The 20,064-nt window shown below is 31.2% G+C and overlaps 2 protein-coding genes across 2 annotated transcripts in view; both read left to right on the top strand.

Annotated features, from left to right (window-relative positions):
• LOC143067365 (uncharacterized) overlaps window positions 1–2,428 on the top strand; it is a 34,732-nt gene extending 32,304 nt beyond the window's left edge. Inside the window, exon 12 of the mRNA XM_076240562.1 lies at window positions 2,247–2,428. Within this exon, the coding sequence (XP_076096677.1) occupies window positions 2,247–2,389 (143 nt within the window). The 3' untranslated portion in view covers window positions 2,390–2,428. The remainder of the gene's footprint in view (window positions 1–2,246) is intronic.
• LOC143067366 (uncharacterized) overlaps window positions 1–20,064 on the top strand; it is a 189,443-nt gene that overhangs the window by 104,820 nt on the left and 64,559 nt on the right. The window lies entirely within an intron of this gene.

Raw genomic sequence — 20,064 nt, 5'->3', positions numbered from 1 at the left:
CTTAAACATCGAACATCATTTGTTGACCAAAATGTCTGATACAACAAAGCTCGTTGTCACAGAAGTGGAGAAGTATGACATCAATAAGTCATAGGTTCCACAGGGATCAGTACTGGGACCAAGCCTTTTTCCTTTCTACATCAACATCTTGCCAGACAACATTTCATCAACAATGAGACTGAATTACGTCATTGCAAAAAGCAGCAACAGTTTACAAGTCAGAAGACTTCAACCAGCTATTCACGTGGAAAGAAAAATTTAATTATGCAGTTCCACCATGATATGTAGTCCTGCAGATCACACTAAAGGAGCCAATATACAAAGATTAAATCCTAAATGAAAACAACTTAAAAACATGTATCATCAGCAAAATATCTTGGCGACAATATAATATCTTGAGGTGCTCATATAAACAATATCTATCAGGAACCGAATAAGACTATAGTATTCCTTAAACGAATCTCAAATATAGATTATCAACACATACAAAGGTTAACTTTTTCTAAAACCATCTTACAAAACCAGAATCAAAAAAGAGTCATATTTCCATAATTAGTCTATTCCATTCAAAATTGAGAGAGTGTTCGACAAGGGTGTATTTTGTCTTCTTTTCTATTTAGTTTGGACTTTGAACTGCTTGCAATAAGTATTCGATAGAACAATCAGGTATCTAGTATAAAAATTGGGGACACTGAAATAAAAAGTTCGCGTTTGGTTACTGATACCACTTGTTTAGGAAAGATATATTTTCCGCTTAAACTTTATTTGATTCCTTTAACGATTTTGAGAAGAGTTCAGGGTTAAAAGTCATTTTGTTTATACCAAAGCAACATGAACTGGAAGAATTCAATTTAATAAAGAAGGTTCCCTTCCTATTAAATGGACAGATGGTTTTAAAACGTGAGGTTTAAAATTTAATGCTTTTGAAGAAATGGTTTATTCTTAAGTAAGATACATGCATAGAAAAAATGGAATCAAATAATTAAAATGTTGAAGATTGTAAACCTGTAAAATTGTAATTCTTAAATCACTTGCAATATCGAAGCTTGTTTGTGTCATTTCATCTACCAAAAACTATATAATTAAAATACCGTGACATTAATAGTTTTTTATGAAATTGTAGAACTCCAAAAGTTAAATGAGAAGTTATTCAAAAGTCTCCTAGCGAGGGGGAACTGAAAGCCCTAAATTTTGAAGTACAATTGTTATCCTTCCGTATTATGTGGGTAAAGAGTTTACTGTAAATTTTGGAGAGAATTTTCTAATTGGTTATATTTAGATTTTGGAGTAGGAATATTTGAATAAAGTCCGTATCATTTTTGTATTTTACAGGCAAAGTATTACATTAATTATGTAAAGAACACACAATTAGACAGATTGATTATAGTTATCAAAGGTACCAGGATTACAATTTAATACGCCAGACTAGCGTTTCGTCTACACAAGACTCATTAGTGACGCTCAGATCTAAATAGTTATAAAGCCAAAAAAGTATAAAGTTGAAAATTTGAAGAGCATTGATAATATCTATGCCTATTTTTTATATATTTTTTAAGACGTCTGGATATGTTAGAATATTTGTTTCTTTCTAAAGACAAGCACGATTCATTTGTCGATAGATTGAGGAGGAGGGAGGGGGATTTGTGGAAGTTAAATAATAATATTTATTTTGAATATGACAATATATAAAATGAACTCCAAAGTATTCTTAAGATGTATCATACACTGTAAAATTGAGAATTGAAATTGAGAATGTACTCACATCGTTAACATGTTAATTTTTACCATGTCTTATTAGTATGGATGTCACCTCAGTGAGGATTTACTAATCGATTACTCGTTGAATTGACCGAGCGATTCTCGAGTAATCGCGCGGTGAAACATTTACAAAATGGAAACACAAAATTATACTATTTTATGTATTGTAGGTCATTGTCTTATGATCGTAAAATTTTATTATCAAGTACTAGATAATAGTCAAAGGAATTTTATACCATAGATAATAGCTCAATTACTACCTGTACAAATTATGAAAACGGATAATAATCTGTTCTAGTAATTAATCAATATCTATAGAGAAATTATTACTGAAACGACAGTATTTGGAAACTTTAAAAAACACATTTGATGACCAACAAAAGGGTGATAATTATAACTTACTGATGCCATTAATCATTTTCTTAGGATCAATAAAGGGACCAACGAGTTTGTTCTTATTCAAAATTATCATCTATCTACTTTTTCAGGGACATATGGATTTCTCAACAGTTCTGATGATGAAAATATATGCTCTGACAGTACAGAATTGGGGAGTGGCAAAGATAAGCTAAAAGTATCAGCCATGGAAAAATGCTCTTGTTCATATATCCTACATAAATCTCTGTTTTAGGAATTTTAATGACAATTAAACGCAGACATTAGAATCGTATTCTTATTTTTTTATTAATTTTGCATAATATACATGATATGTCCCGGAAGATGCCCTCAATAAATATTTTTTGTTTAAAATTAAGAAAGCAAAACATTCTAACAGGAAACTTTTTAGTCAAGTATCAATTTTGGTTATCGGTACTCGGTACTACCGAGCTATACTCGAGTACTCGTTGAAATCCCTACTTATTAGCAAAATAACAAAAGTATAAATTTTCATACATGTCACATCATTCACTTATGTCTTGTAAAAATGTATGTATGTACTGCAGTTTGAACACCAAAAAGATCAATATTTATTAAAATGTTGTATTTTTTGCGTAATATGTTTGTGTGACATCTGCTATTACATTTTTGCTCTATTTTGCTAAAGTAAAACCTAATATTCCCATGTCCAGTCAGAATAAAGTGCATGGGTAGCGTGACATGAGAACCAGCGAGTGAGTATTCCTGCTCAGGGTTCGCCACACATTACTAAATTCTCGTCCTGGTCAGACTTGAATAATTGATACGTGAAGACATGACCTTAATCAATCAAACAATATGAGCTTGTTTTATTAGTTACACAGAGTGCAATTGTCCTAATACGGGTCAATAAAATTCATATCGGGTGAGGCGATTTATCCTGATGTTGTTATATATCTAATTATTATATTCAAATTAAATTATTAATACAATGTCAACCAAATATATTTAGATATTCAATATAAAACTGTGAAAAATAATTAAAAATATTAGGACTTTAAAGCAACTAAAAAAAATAATTGATTAGGTCAATAGTGTAAAGGTGATAATTCCAATTGATCTAATAAAAAATTGTACTGAAATTTATTAGGATAATATCAGTCAATCAAATTGAGAGAAATTACTCTAAATCAGACTACTAACACAAAGGTTTCTGATTCGATTCCCGTTCAGAGATGAACATTTCAGGGATTGAATTTTCGGCTCTCCCTTGACAACATTTGCGAGTATGGTCTTGAGGAAACGATGATAGTCCGTCGGAAGGGGACAATAAATGGCTGACCCGTGTTGAGAAAGAGCAATATCTCTTTCAAGAAAAAGACACTCTTGCAGATTGCGAAAAAGAACAGGCTAATACCGCTACAAGGCAGCACTCGCACACGAAAAGTGGAAAGAGATTAATATAAGTTTCAAACTTGTTCCCAAACCACTATAGATAAACATGTTTAAACTAAATCAGGATAATGCCATTTATTTGGGCCTTAGCAGAATGTTCTATAATTTTCTCATATTTTTCATGTTTCCATGTATTACATTTTCATTTTCCCTAACACACATGAACACTGCGTTATTCTTGAATATAAAATAGGAACTTTTTCAGTGCAAGTTACATCTGTAGGCTTTTGTCTTTCTTAATGATTTACACGAAAAAAAAATATTTTACAAATTCCCTGAATTAACTGAAATTCTTATTATTTCAATGTGTAGATAAATTCATAATCATTTCAGGGAATGTAAATTTTCTAGTCAAAATCAGCGATTTTATAAAACTTCTGAATATAATCCCGATTATAAAAACATACACATTTCATGCATCGAAGTTTAAAAACACGAATTCAAAAATTTAAGATAAAAATACACACCACGCAAGAATATGTAGGATTTTTTTAAAATATAAAATGATAACATTTGTTAATATAACATCTGTAGGCTTTTGTCTTTTTTAATGAGGTTTTTACACGAAAAGAAAATGATTATTCTACAAATTCCCTAAATAGACGAAATTCCTAGTATTTTAATTTGTAAATAAATTCATAATCATTTTCAAGGAATGTAAAAGTTCTAGTCAAAATCAACGATTATATAAAACTTCTAAATTGAAAAACCGATTATAAAAAAACATACACATTTCATGCATCGAAGTTTAAAAACACGATTAAAAACAATTTAAGATAAAAAAATAGAAACATATATTGCAAGAATATTCCTGATTTTTTTGGGAGACACATAAGTATATTATTAACAATACACGATTGGAGCTATCCACTATCGAAGAAGTATTAAACGAGTCAAATTTTACAGACATGATTGCAAATGAATAATTGTAACATTTTCAGATTTTAAATGTATGCATTTTATAAAAGGTTAATTAAAATGCATTAGTCCTTCCGATCCTATTATTTAATCAAGTTTGAATATATATAGTTACATTTTCGTATAGTACACGCTAAATAAAACATTAGACATCATCGATTCGTGTAAAAAAATCTTGTTATCAGGGCTGAATTAAAATGTTGGTTGATAGAATAAGGACAGTTTAGCATAGACTATATTATGTATAAGAAAATGCCTGTTTCAAGTCAGGAATCTTACAGTTGTTATCCATTCGTTTGATGTGTTTGGGCTTTTGATTTTGCCATTTGATATTTGAAAAGGGGCTTTCCGTTTGAAGTTTCCTAGGAGTTCAGTATTTTTGTGATTTTACTTTTTATTTCATTTATTCTTAAATATGCTGCCGGTGAATATATCGCAATCCAAAAACATATTATCATCACCTGTCTATTTTTCCTTAAATTTCTATTCTTTTTTGAATAGGTTACGGTAGTGAATAAAGAGAAATAGATGTTTCTTACCTGTAGGTATTGAAAAAGCAAAATTATTTACAGGTAGAATAGTTAAAAAACAAGACAGATATCTGTACATGGTGTTCGCTGTTTGGTCTGTATGATATTTGTTATTCTGTATTTCGTTGTTTTTTTCTGCACTATAAATGACTTATCGATAAACAATAATCCCTTCTTATTAGCATAATAACAAAAGTATAAATTTCCATACATGTCATGCCATTCACTTATGTATACTTGTAAAAATGTATGTATGCACTGCAGTTTGAACACCAAAAAGATCAATATTTTTTAAATTGTTTTTTTTTGCATAATAGGTTGGTGTGACATCTGCTGTTACATTTTTGCACCATTTTGCTTAAGTCAAACCTAATACTCCCATGGCCAGTCAGAATAAAGTGCATAGGTAGCGTGACATATGAGAACCAGCAAGTGAGTAATCCTGCTCAGGGTTTGCCACACATTACTATATTCTCGTCCTTGTAAGACTTGAATAATTGATACATGAAGACATGGCCTTAATCAATCAAATACTATGAGCTTGTTTTATTAGTTACACAGTGTGCAATTGTCCTACTACGGGTCAATAAAATTCATATTAGGTGAGGCGATTTATCCTGATGTTGTTATATAACTACCTATTATATTCAAATTAAATTATTAATACAATGTCAACCAAATATATATAGATGTTAATATAAAACTGTGAAAAATAATTAAAAATATTAGGACTTTAAAGGAACTAAAAAAAAAATAATTGATTAGGTCAATAGTGTAAGGGAGATAATTTCAATTGATCTAATAAAAAATTGTACTGAAATTTATTAGGATAATATCAATCAATCAAATTGAGAGACATTACTCTAAATCGGACTACTATCACAAAGGTTCCTGATTCGATTCCCGTTCCGAGATGAAAATTTCAGGGATCGAATTTTCGGCTCTCCCTTGACACCATTTGCTAGTATGGTCTTGAGGAAACGATGATAGTCCGTCGGAAGGGGACCATAAATGGCAGACCCGTGTTGAGAGAGAGAAAGCCATATCTCTTGCCTCTGCTGGTGGACTGTTAGTCCCCGAGGGTATCACCAGCCCAGTAGCCAGTACTCCGGTACTGGCAAGAAAATACGGATTTTTTGTGTTATTAAATTTGCTGTTACAAAATATTAAAAATTATTATAAATTAAGGTATGTATCTCCCTCAAGCAAAGCTCTGATTCCTTTCACGGATTTGGCTATACTTTTTTTGGAACTTTTGGATTATAGTTCTTTATTTTTTATATAAGCTTTGGATTTTACATATTTTGGCTACGAGCATCACTGAAGAGACATGTATTGTCGAAATGCGCATCTGGTGCAGAAAAATTGGTACAGTTAATGCTATTACTACCACTGGGTCGATGCCTCTGCTGGTGGACTGTTAGTCCCTGAAGGTTTCACCAGCCCAGTAGCCAGTACTCCGGTACTGGCATAAAAATACGGATTTTTTTTGTGATATTAAATTTGCTGTTACAAAATATCAAAAAATATTATAAATTAAGGAATGTATCTCCCTAATGCAAAGCTCTGATTCCTTTCACTGGTTTGGCTATACTTTTTGGAACTTTTGGATTGTATATATAAGCTTTAGATTTTACATATTATGGCCACGAGCATCACTGAAGAGACATGTATTGTCGAAATGCGCATCTGTTGCAGAAAAATTGGTACAGTTAATGTTATTACTACCACTGGGTCGATGCCTCTGCTGGTGGACTGTTAGTCCCAGAGGGTATCACCAGCCCAGTAGCCAGTACTCCGGTACTGGCATGAAAATACGGATTTTTTGTGTTATTAAATTTGCTGTTACAAAATATTGAAAATAATAATAAATTAAGGAATGTATCTCCCTCATGCAAAGCTCTGGTTCCTTTCACTGATTTGGCTATACTTTTTGGAACTTTTGGGTTATAACTCTATATCTTTTATATAAGCTTTGGATTTTACATATTTTGGCCACGAGCATCACTGAAGACACATGTATTGTCGAAATGCGCATCTGGTGCAGAAAAATTGGTACCATTAATGTTATTGCAAGTTAAAGGCACCCTTGCAGATTTCGAAAAAGAACAGACTAATGCCGCTATAGGCAGCACTCGCACATGAAAGTGGAAAGGGATTAATATAAGTTTCAAAACTTGTTCCCAAACCACTATAAATAAACATGTTTAAACTAAATCAGGATAATGCCATTTATGTGGGCCTTTAGCAGTATGTTCTATTATTTTCTCATATTTTTCATGTTTCCATGTATTACATTTTCATTTACAATAACACACTTGAACACTGCGTTATTCTTGAACATAAAATAGGAACTTTTTCAGTGTAAGTTATATCTGTAGGCTTTTGTCTTTTTTAATGATTTTTTTTACACGAAAAAAAATATCATTTTACAAATTCCCTGAATTAACTGAAATTCTTATTATTTCAATCTGTAGATAAATTCATAATCATATCAGGGAATGTAAACTCTCTAGTCAAAATCAGCGATTTTATAAAACTTCTGAATATAATCCCGATTATAAAAACATACACATTTCATGTATCGAAGTTTAAAAACACGGTTAAAAACAATTTAAGATAAAAAAAGCATATATTGCAAAAATATTCCTGTTTTTTTTGGGAGACACATAAGTATATTATTAAGAGTACACGATTGGAGCTATCCACTATCGAAGAAGTATTAAACGAGTCAAATTTTACAGACATGATTGCACATGGATAATTGTTACATTTTCAGATTTCAAATGTATGCATTTTATTAAAGGTTAATTAAAATGCGCTAGTCCTTCCGATCCTATTATATAAGCAAGTTTGAGTATATATATAGTTACATTTTCGTATAGTCCACGCTAAATAAAACATTAGACATCATCGATTCGTGTGAAAAATCTTGTTATCAGGGCTGAATTAAAATGTTGGCTGATATAATAAGGAAAGTTTAGCATAGAATATATTATGTATAATAAAATGCCTGTTACAAGTCAGGAATATTATAGTTGTTATCCATTCGTTTGATGTGTTTGGGCTTTTGATTTTGACATTTGATATTTGATAAGAGGCTTTCCGTTTTAATTTTCCTAGGAGTTCAGTATTTTTTAGATTTTACTTTTTATTTCATTTATTCTTAAATATGCTGCCGGTGAATATATCGCAATCCAAAAACATATTATCATCACCTGTCTATTTTGCCTTGAATTGTTATTCTATTTTGAATAGGTTACGGAAGTGAATACAGAGAAATAGATGTTTCTTACCTGTAGGTATTGAAAAAGCAAAATTATTTACAGACATAATAGTTAAAAGACAAGACAAATATCTGTACATGTTGTTCGCTGTTTGGTCTGTATGAAATTTGTTATTCTGTATTTCATTGATTTTTTTTTCTGAACTATAAATGACTTATCGATAAACAATAATCCCTACTTATTAGCATAATAACAAAAGTATAAATTTCCATACATGTCATGTCATTCACTTATGTCTTGTAAAAATGTATGTATGCACTGCAGTTTGAACACTAAAAAGATCAATATTTTTTAAAATGATTTTTTTTGCATAATAGGTTTGTGTGATTTATTTTGATGTTGTTATAACTACAATGTACTTATTATTTTTAAATTTAATTATTAATACAATGTCAACCAAATATATATAGATATTCAATATAAAATTGTGAAAAATAATTAAAAATATTAGGACTTTAAAACAACTAAAACAAAATAATTGATAAGGTCAATGGTGTAAGGGAGATAATTCCAATCGACCTAATAAAAAATTGTACTGAAATTTATTAGGATAATATCAGTCAATCAAATTGAGAGAAATTACTCTAAATCAGACTACAAACACAAAGGTTCCTGATTCGATTCCCGTTCCGAGATGAATATTTCAGGGATCGAATTTTCGGCTCTCCCTTGACACCATTTGCGAGAATGGTCTTGAGGAAACCATGATAGTCCGTCGGAAGGAGACGTTAAATGGCTGACTCGTGTTGAGAGAGAGCCATATCTCTTACAAGTAAAAGACACCCTTGCAGATTTCGAAAAAGAACAGGCTAATGTCGCTATAAGGCAGCACTCGCACACAAAAAGTGGAAAGGGATTAATATAAGTTTCAAAACTTGTTCCCAAACCACTATAAATAAACATGTTTAAACTAAATCAGGATAATGCCATTTATGTGGGCCTTTAGCAGAATGTTCTATAATTTTCTCATATTTTTCATGTTTCCATGTATTACATTTTCATTTTCCCTAACACACATGAACACTGCGTTATTCTTGATTATAAAATAGGAACTTTTTTTAGTGCAAGTTACATCTGTAGGCTTTTGTCTTTTTTAATGATTTACACGAAAAAAAAAATATTTTACAAATTCCCTGAATTAACTGAAATTTTTATTATTTCAATGTGTAGATAAATTCATAATCATTTCAGGGAATGTAAATTTTCTAGTCAAAATCAGCGATTTTATAAAACTTCTGAATATAATCCCGATTATAAAAACATACACATTTCATGCATCGAAGTTTAAAAACACGAATTCAAAAATTTAAGATAAAAATGCACACCTCGCAAGAATATGTCAGAGTTTTTTAATATAAAATGATAACATTTGTTAATATAACATCTGTAGGCTTTTGTCTTTTTTAATGAGTTTTTTACACGAAAAGAAAATGATTATTTTACAAATTCCCTAAAAAGACGAAATTCCTAATATTTTAATCTGTAAATAAATTCATAATCATTTTCAAGGAATGTAAAAGTTCTAGTCAAAATCAGCGATTATATAAAACTTCTAAATTGAAAAACCGATTATAAAAAACATACACATTTCATGCATCGAAGTTTAAAAACACGATTAAAAACAATTTAAGATAAAAATAAAAACCATATATTGCAAGAATATTCCTGATTTTTTTTGGAGACACATAAGTATATTATTAAGAATACACGATTGGAGCTATCCACTATCGAAGAAGTATTAAACGAGAAAATTTTACAGACATGATTGCAAATGAATAATTGTAACATTTTCAGATTTTAAATGTATGCATTTTATAAAAGGTTAATTAAAATGCATTAGTCCTTCCGATCCTATTATTTAAGCAAGTTTGAATATATATAGTTACATTTTCGTATAGTACACGCTAAATAAAACATTAGACATCATCGATTCGTGTGAAAAATCTTGTTATCAGGGCTGAATTAAAATGTTGGTTGATATAATAAGGACAGTTTAGCATAGAATATATTATGTATAAGAAAATGCCTGTTTCAAGTCAGGAATACAGTTGTTATCCATTCGTTTGATGTGTTTGGGCTTTTGATTTTGCCATTTGATATTTGAAAAGGGGCTTTCCGTTTGAATATATCGCTATCCAAAAACATATTATCATCACCTGTCTATTTTTCCTTAAATTTCTATTCTTTGTTGAATAGGTTACGGTAGTGAATAAAGAGAAATAGATGTTTCTTACCTGTAGGTATTGAAAAAGCAAAATTATTTACAGGTAGAATAGTTAAAAAAACAAGACAGATATCTGTACATGTTGTTCGCTGTTTGGTTTGTATGACATTTGTTATTCTGTATTTCATTGTTTTTTTTCTGCACTATAAATTATAATCCTGGTACTTTTGATAACTATTTACACCACTGGATCGATGCCACTGCTGGTGGACGTTTCGTCCCCGAGGGTATCACCAGCCCAGTAGTCAGCACTTCGGTGTTGACATGAATATCAATTATATGGTCATTTTTATAAATTTTCTGTTTACAAAACTTTGAATTTTTCGAAATGCTAAGGATTTTCTTACCCAAGGAGTAGATTACCTTAGCCGTATTTGGCACAACTTTTGGAATTTTGGATCCTCAATGCTCTTCAACTTTGTATTTATTTGGCTTTTTAACTATTTTGATCTGAGCGTCACTGATGAGTCTTATGTAGACGAAACGCGCGTCTGGCGTATAAAATTATAATCCTGGTACTTTTGATAACTATTATCGATAAACAATAATCCCTTCTTATTAGCATAATAACAAAAGTATAAATTTCCATACATGCCATGCCATTCACTTATGTATACTTGTAAAAATGTATGTATGCACTGCAATTTGAACACCAAAAAGATCAATATTTTTAAATTGTTTTTTTTTTGCATAATAGGTTTGTGTGACATCTGCTATTACATTTTTGCACCATTTTGCTAAAGTCAAACCTAATACTCCCATGGCCAGTCAGAATAAAGTGCATAGGTAGCGTGACATATGAGAACCAGCAAGTGAGTAATCCTGCTCAGGGTTCGCCACACATTACTAAATTCTCGTCCTTGTAAGACTTGAATAATTGATACATAAAGACATGGCCTCAATCAATCAAATACTATGAGCTTGTTTTATTAGTTACACAGTGTGCAATTGTCCTAATACGGGTCAATAAAATTCATATTAGGTGAGGCGATTTATCCTGATGTTGTTATATAACTACTTATTCTTTTCAAATTAAATTATTAATACAATGTCAACCAAATATATATAGATGTTAATATAAAACTGTGAAAAATAATTAAAAATATTAGGACTTTAAAGCAACTAAAAAAAAATAATTGATTAGGTCAATAGTGTAAGGGAGATAATTTCAATTGATCTAATAAAAAATTGTACTGAAATTTATTAGGATAATATCAATCAATCAAATTGAGAGACATTACTCTAAATCGGACTACTATCACAAAGGTTCCTGATTCGATTCCCGTTCCGAGATGAAAATTTCAGGGATCGAATTTTCGGCTCTCCCTTGACACCATTTGCGAGTATGGTCTTGATGAAACGATGATAGTCCGTCGGAAGGGGACCATAAATGGCAGACCCGTGTTGAGAGAGAGAGCCATATCTCTTGCCTCTGCTGGTGGACTGTTAGTCCCCGAGGGTATCACCAGCCCAGTAGCCAGTACTCCGGTACTGGCAAGAAAATACGGATTTTTTGTGTTATTAAATTTGCTGTTAAAAAATATTAAAAATTATTATAAATTAAGGTATGTATCTCCCTCATGCAAAGCTCTGATTCCTTTCACGGAATTGGCTATACTTTTTTGGAACTTTTGGATTATAGTTCTTTATCTTTTATATAAGCTTTGGATTTTACATATTTTGGCTACGAGCATCACTGAAGAGACATGTATTGTCGAAATGCGCATCTGGTGCAGAAAAATTGGTACAGTTAATGTTATTACTACCACTGGGTCGATGCCTCTGCTGGTGGACTGTTAGTGCCCGAAGGTATCACCAGCCCAGTAGCCAGTACTCCGGTACTGGCATGAAAATACGGATTTTTTTTGTGATATTAAATTTGCTGTTACAAAATATCAAAAAATATTATAAATTAAGGAATGTATCTCCCTAATGCAAATCTCTGATTCCTTTCACTGATTTGGCTATACTTTTTGAAACATTTGGATTGTATATATAAGCTTTAGATTTTACATATTTTGGCCACGATCATCACTCAAGAGACATGTATTGTCGAAATGCGCATCTGGTGCAGAAAAATTGGTACAGTTAATGTTATTACTACCACTGGGTCGATGCCTCTGCTGGTGAACTGTTAGTCCCGAGATTATCACCAGCCCAGTAGCCAGTACTCCGGTACTGGCATGAAAATACGGATTTTTTGTGTTATTAAATTTGCTGTTACAAAATATTAAAAATCATTATAAATTAAGGAATGTATCGCCCTCATGCAAAGCTCTGATTCCTTTCACTGATTTGGCTATACTTTTTGGAACTTTTGGGTTATAGCTCTACATCTTTTATATAAGCTTTGGATTTTACATATTTTGTCCACGAGCATCACTGAAGACACATGTATTGTCGAAATGCGCATCTGGTGCAGAAAAATTAGTACCATTAATGTTATTGTAAGTTAAAGGCACCCTTGCAGATTTCGAAAAAGAACAGACTAATGCCGCTACATGGCAGCACTCGCACACGAAAAGTGGAAAGGGATTTATATAAGTTTCAACACTTGTTCCCAAACCACTATAAATAAACATGTTTAAACTAAATCAGGATAATGCCATTTATGTGGGCCTTTAGCAGAATGTTCTATAATTTTCTCATAATTTTCATGTTTCCATGTATTACATTTTCATTTTCACTAACACACTGGAACACTGCGTTATTCTTGAACATAAAATAGGAACTTTTTCAGTGTAATTTATATCTGCAGGCTTTTGTCTTTTTTAATGATATTTTTACACGAAAAAAAATATCATTTTACAAATTCCCTGAATTAACTAAAATTCTTATTATTTTAATCTGTAGATAAATTCATAATCATATCAGGGAATGTAAAATCTCTAGTCAAAATCAGCGATTTTATAAAACTTCTGAATATAATCCCGATTATAAAAACATACACATTTCATGTATCGAAGTTTAAAAACACGGTTAAAAACAATTCAAGATAAAAAAGCATATATTGCAAAAATATTCCTGTTTTTTTTGGGAGGCACATAAATATATTATTAAGAATACACGATTGGAGCTATCCACTATCGAAGAAGTATTAAACGAGTCAAATTTAACAGCCATGATTGCACATGGATAATTGTAATATTTTCAGATTTCAAATGTATGCATTTTATTAAAGGTTAATTAAAATGCGCTAGTCCTTCCGATCCTATTATATAAGCAAGTTTGAATATATATAGTTACATTTTCTTATAGTACACGCTAAATAAAACATTAGACATCATCGATTCGTGTGAAAAATCTTGCTATTAGAGCTGAATTAAAATGTTGGCTGATATAATAAGGACAGTTTAGCATAGAATATATTATGTATAAGAAAATGCCTGTTACAAGTCAGGAATATTATAGTTGTTATCCATTCGTTTGATGTGTTTGGGCTTTTGATTTTGCCATTTGATATTTGATAAGGGGCTTTCCGTTTGAATTTTCCTAGGAGTTCAGTATTTTTTAGATTTTACTTTTTATTTCATTTATTCTTAAATATGCTGCCGGTGAATATATCGCAATCCAAAAACATATTATCATCACCTGTCTATTTTTCCTTGAATTGTTATTCTATTTTGAATAGGTTACGGAAGTGAATACAGAGAAAAAGATGTTTCTTACCTGTAGGTATTGAAACAGCAAAATTATTTACAGACAGAATAGTTAAAAGACAAGACAGATATCTGTACATGTTGTTCGCTGTTTGGTCTGTATGAAATTTGTTATTCTGTATTTCATTGATTTTTTTTCTGAACTATAAATGACTTATCGATAAACAATAATCCATACTTATTAGCATAAAAACAAAAGTATAAATTTCCATACATGTCATGTTATTCACTTATGTCTTGTAAAAATGTATGTATGCACTGCAGTTTGAACACCAAAAAGATCAATATTTTTTAAAATGATTTTGTTTTTGCATAATAGGTTTGTGTTACATCTGCTATTACATTTTTGCTCTATTTTGCTAAAGTCAAACCTAATATTCCCATGTTCTGTCAGAATAAAGTGCACGAGTAGCGTGACATGAGAACCAGTAAGTGAGTATTCCTGCTCAGGGTTCGCAATCGCCACACATTACTAAATTCTCGTCCTGATAAAACTTGAATAATTGGTACATGAAGACATGGGCTTAATCAATCAAATAATATGAGCTTGTTTTATTAGTTACACAGTGTACAATTGTCCTAATACGGGTCAATAAAATTCATATCGGGTGAGGCGATTTATTTTAATGTTGTTATATAACTACTTATCATATTCAAATTTAATTATTAATACAATGTCAACCAAATATATTTAGATATTTAATATAAAACTGTGAAAAATAATTAAAAATATTAGGACTTTAAAGCAACTAAAACAAAATAATTGATTAGGTCAATAGTGTAAGGGAGATAATTCCAATTGACCTAATAAAAATTGTACTGAAATTTATTAGGTTAATATCAGTCAATCAAATTGAGAGAAATTACTCTAAATCAGACTACTAACACAAAGGTTCCTGATTCGATTCCCGTTCCGAGATTAAAATTTCAGGGATCGAATTTTCGGCTCTCCTTTGACACCATTTGCGAGAATGGTCTTGAGGAAACGATGATAGTCCGTCGGCAGGGGACAATAAATGGCTGACTCGTGTTGAGAGAGAGCCATATCTCTTGCAAGTTAAAGGCACCCTTGCAGATTTCGAAAAAGAACAGACTAATGCCGCTACAAGGCAGCACTCGCACACGAAAAGTGGAAAGGGATTAATATAAGTTTCAAAACTTGTTCCCAAACCACTATAAATAAACATGTTTAAACTAAATCAGGATAATGCCATTTATGTGGGCCTTTAGCAGTATGTTCTATAATTTTCTCATATTTTTCATGTTTCCATGAATTACATTTTCATTTTCCCTAACACACTTGAACACTGCGTTATTCTTGAATATAAAATAGGAACTTTTTTAGTATTAGTTACATCTGTAGGCTCTTGTCTTTTTTAATGATTTTTTTACACGAAAACAAATATTATTTTTCAAATTCCCTGAATTAACTGAAATTCTTATTATTTCAAACTGTAGATTAATTCATAATCATTTCAGGGAATGTAAAATCTCTAGTCAAAATCAGCCATTTTATAAAACTTCTGAATTTAATCCCGATTATAAAAACATATACATTTCATGCATCGAAGTTTAAAAACACGAATTCAAAAACTTAAGATAAAAATGCATATCTTGCAAGAATATGTCAGATTTTGTTTTATTATAAAAGGATAACATTTGTTAATGTAACATCTGTAGGCTTTTGTCTTTTTTAATGAGTTTTTTAAACGAAAAAAAATTATTATTTTACAAATTCCCCGAAAAATGAAATTCTTAATATTTCAATCTGTAAATAGATTCATAATCATTTCCAGGAATGTAAAAGTTCTAGTCAAAATCAGCGATTACATAAAACTTCTAAATTGAAAAACCGATTATAAAAACATACACATTTCATGCATCGAAGTTTAAATACACGGTTAAAACAATTTAAAATAAAAAAGCAAATATTGCAAGAATATTCCTGATTTTTTTAGGAGACACATAAGTATATTATTAAGAATACACGATTGGAGCTATTCACTATCGAAGAAGTATTAAACGAGTCAAATTTTACAAACATGATTGCAAATGGATAATTGCAACATTTTCAGATTTCAAATGTATGCATTTTATAAAAGGTTAATTAAAATGCGTTAGTCCTTCCGATCCTATTATTTAAGCAAGTTTGAATATATATAGTTACATTTTCGTATAGTACACGCTAAATAAAACATTAGACATCATCGATTCGTGTGAAAAATCTTGTTATCAGGACTGAATTAAAATGTTGGCTGATATAATAAGGACAGTTTAGCATAGAATATATTATGTATAAGAAAATGCCTGTTTCAAGTCAGGCATACAGTTGTTATCCATTCGTTTGATGTGTTTGGGCTTTTGATTTTGCCATTTGATATTTGATAAGGGGCTTCGGCCGTTTGAATTTTCCTAGGAGTTCAGTATTTTTGTGATGTTACTTTTTATTTCATTTATTCTTAAATATGCTGCCGGTGAATATATCGCTATCCAAAAACATATTATTTCATTTATTCTTAAATATGCTGCCGGTGAATATATCGCTATCCAAAAGCATATTATTTCATTTATTCTTAAATATGCTGCCAGTGAATATATCGCTATGCAAAAACATATCATCATCACCTGTCTATTTGTCCTTGAATTTTTATTCACTGCAAACTGCTCAGAGTCTGAATTGACCAGTTTTTGTGCTCGACCAGTAAAATCGAGCACACATTTTACTCGACTTGTCTCGACATTGTATCGACTGTACTTATCTGTACTCGACTAGGTCTCGACCTTACTTAATTAGTCTAATTCAGTACTTGATGATCTTTGTGTAGTCTAAAATGGTCTTGACCAAGACTCGACCTGTCTCGACCTGTCTCGACTAGTCTTGACCTTCAAATTTAGTTTGACTGGTGTAAATCAGCCCATCTAACTAAATTAAATATTGATCTTCAAAATTCAAGCTTATAAGTTGTTTCAGCTTGAATTTTGAAGATCAATATTTAATTTAGTTAGATGGGCTGATTTACACCGGTCAAAACTAAATTTGAAGGTCAAGACTAGTTGAGACAGGTCGAGACTGGTTGAGACTGAGTCGAGACTAGTCGAGACAGGTCGAGACTAGTCAAGACAGGTCGAGACAGGTCGAGCCTTGGTCAAGACCATTTCAGACTACACAAAGATCATCAAGTACTGAATCAGATTAATTAAGTAAAGTCGAGACCTAGTCGAGTTCACTTAAGTACAGTTAAGTACAGTCGAGATAATGTCGAGACTGGTCGATTAAAATGTGTGCTCGATTTTACTGGTTCAGCACAAAAACTGGTCAATTCAGACTCTGAGCAGTTTGTAGTGATTCTATTTTGAATAGGTTACGGAAGTGAATACGGAGAAATAGATGTTTCTTACCTGTAGGTATTGAAAAGGCAAAATTATTTACAGATAGAATAGTCAAAAGACAAGACAGATATCTGTACATGTTGTTCGCTGTTTGGTCTGTATGAAATTTGTTATTCTGTATTTCATTGGTCTTTTTGTTCTGAACTATACATGACTTATCGATAAACAATATCTTCATCAACATTATATATTTCTTATTCAAAAACACAAACCTATTTTAATATGTTTACTTCTTACGTTTGATTACTTGAAAATCCGTCAAAATTGGAAACAAAAGTTTTTTGTACATTGGTACAATGGAACGTTATTGCTAACAAATTCACAAGAAAACGTGAATAGGTAAAATCAAGGCAAGTAGCAGTAAATCAGTTCTGGAGTTAAAATATACAGCTATCACTTTCTAAAGAATAATACACACGAGGAGAGCATCTGTCTAGTGAAATTTAGTATTGAAATTTATCTCCAAGGTTGCGAAGCACTGTTATCTTATCAAAACCAAAAATAGAACAGTCACTTTAGTATAGAAAAAATAGCCTTTTGATGTTCCAACACAATGTCACTAAACTTTGACAATGTCATTTACACTGTTCAAGCATCACTGCTCATCAAACTTTGTACAAAAGGAATGCTAATTGGACACTATTGAAAATGTGTTATGCCTTCAATGAGTGAGTTCATATAAACGATAATCAGTAAGCTTTTATCAAAATTGTTTCACATATACTAGTAAGTCACTATTTTTCTTAACAAATAAAAGTAAGTTCTAAATAATTATTCAATTTGTTTTTGAATTGTCCATTTAAAAGAATTAACAAATCGGTCACTAACGATTAGTAAAACTTTTGTTTGATTTAAATGATAAATTTATGTCCAGTATATAGTTTCTATAAATCGTAGTTGGCCAGCAATTCTCGTTACGCATACAATAAGCATGGTGTGTTGACTTGTGAATAGCTTCCTTGTCGAGAACATTCAAAACACTAAATAAACATGACGATTTTCTCAGATTTCCGATAGTAAGAAAAACTTTCCAGGTAAAACAGTCTTGGTATACTACTCTGCTGTTGTGTATTAAATAAAAGTCTAAATTTTTAAAACTTAAATGTGCAGCAGCTGTGAAAGTCAAACCATGATTTTTAAAGCCGTGAAAATGTCTTCACCACTGTGGTCTCTGGTTGATCTGGTTTTCACCATCTCTGTTTATTTGTTTTACTATTTTTAGGTATGGGTCCGTATCACTGGATACTATGTAGATATGGAGTATCCCACCGCTGCCACTAATGTAATAACTGACTAAACGGGTGTCTTGTTACTTTGCTGCCACCACCTGTGTTTACAGGTACACAGGAACCTTAATAGACTAGAATAAGCTAATCTAAAACAGAGAATGGTTTATACGCGGATGTATTTTATATTCAGAAGTTATTATCTAAGGGGGAGGGGTTTTAATCAGGTTAAAGGGATCAAAACACCTCACTATATTTTATCTCAAGAATCATACGTATAATACATAAATAGGGGGAGGAGAGGAAAATTGTAAGGGGATATTCAGGTACGCTCTAGTCTGTGGAAATGAACACACTTCTGTCGTGTAGTTTATAGAACAGATTATCTTTGTAAGTTAAAGGCAGAACCTCTAAATAATTGACAAATCACTAAGGAAGTAGAACCGAAGGACTGGTACAAACAGACTATCGCACAAATGAATATTACTGTCTGACGATCAAATAGTCTCTGGTCTAGGCATATCAAGAGGATCTATTCTCCCATGAGACAGTGTTATGACACCAACAACCAGAGACCAGACTGGACTATCATCGTGTAAGTTTACTTACAAATAAACAAGATATTTACGAGCATAATTGTGTATTAAACGTAAAGCATTTCATATAATTATATAAGTATCACAGAGAAACAAATTACAGTTTTAACAACTTTTCAGAATATATTTCCAACTATGTATCCAGTTATTTTGCCACAGTGTTCAACTAACTTCCTAATAATTTATATATATAATATCTATGTTTTAAATATAACTATTATCTTCTAATAAATTATACATTAAAAACAACAGTACTTTGTTATATTATCTAATAGACTTCAGCCTCCTGGAGTAAGCACAAGAAGACAAACTTCAATCGCTGAGATTGAGAGTAGTTAAACAGTAAAGTTTAGTTATTCTAGCTTCCTACCATTCTAAGCTTAACAAATATACAGGATTTACAAATATTCTCTCCGAATGCTGGAAAATCTCAGCAAACAGGATACTTAACAAAATGTCCTTAACAAAATGGGAGGGGAAAAGGGGAATGGGGAAGGCATGTAACTTTAATCCGTTTACCTCAAAGAAACAGGTTAGCAAATGAAAACTAGCCTGAATACATAGACTAGCTATTTATATGTACATGTACAATTATATTAAATCCATTGATGATTCTGATCTAAGTCATAGAATACAAAGACTTATAATGAACAGAACATGTCCA

The sequence above is a fragment of the Mytilus galloprovincialis genome, chromosome 3, assembly GCF_965363235.1.
Source record: "Mytilus galloprovincialis chromosome 3, xbMytGall1.hap1.1, whole genome shotgun sequence".
In the NCBI taxonomy this organism is placed as follows: Eukaryota; Metazoa; Mollusca; class Bivalvia; order Mytilida; family Mytilidae; genus Mytilus; species Mytilus galloprovincialis.
Note: the sequence above shows the minus strand (reverse complement) of the source record. Positions and strands in the feature narration are given on the sequence as shown.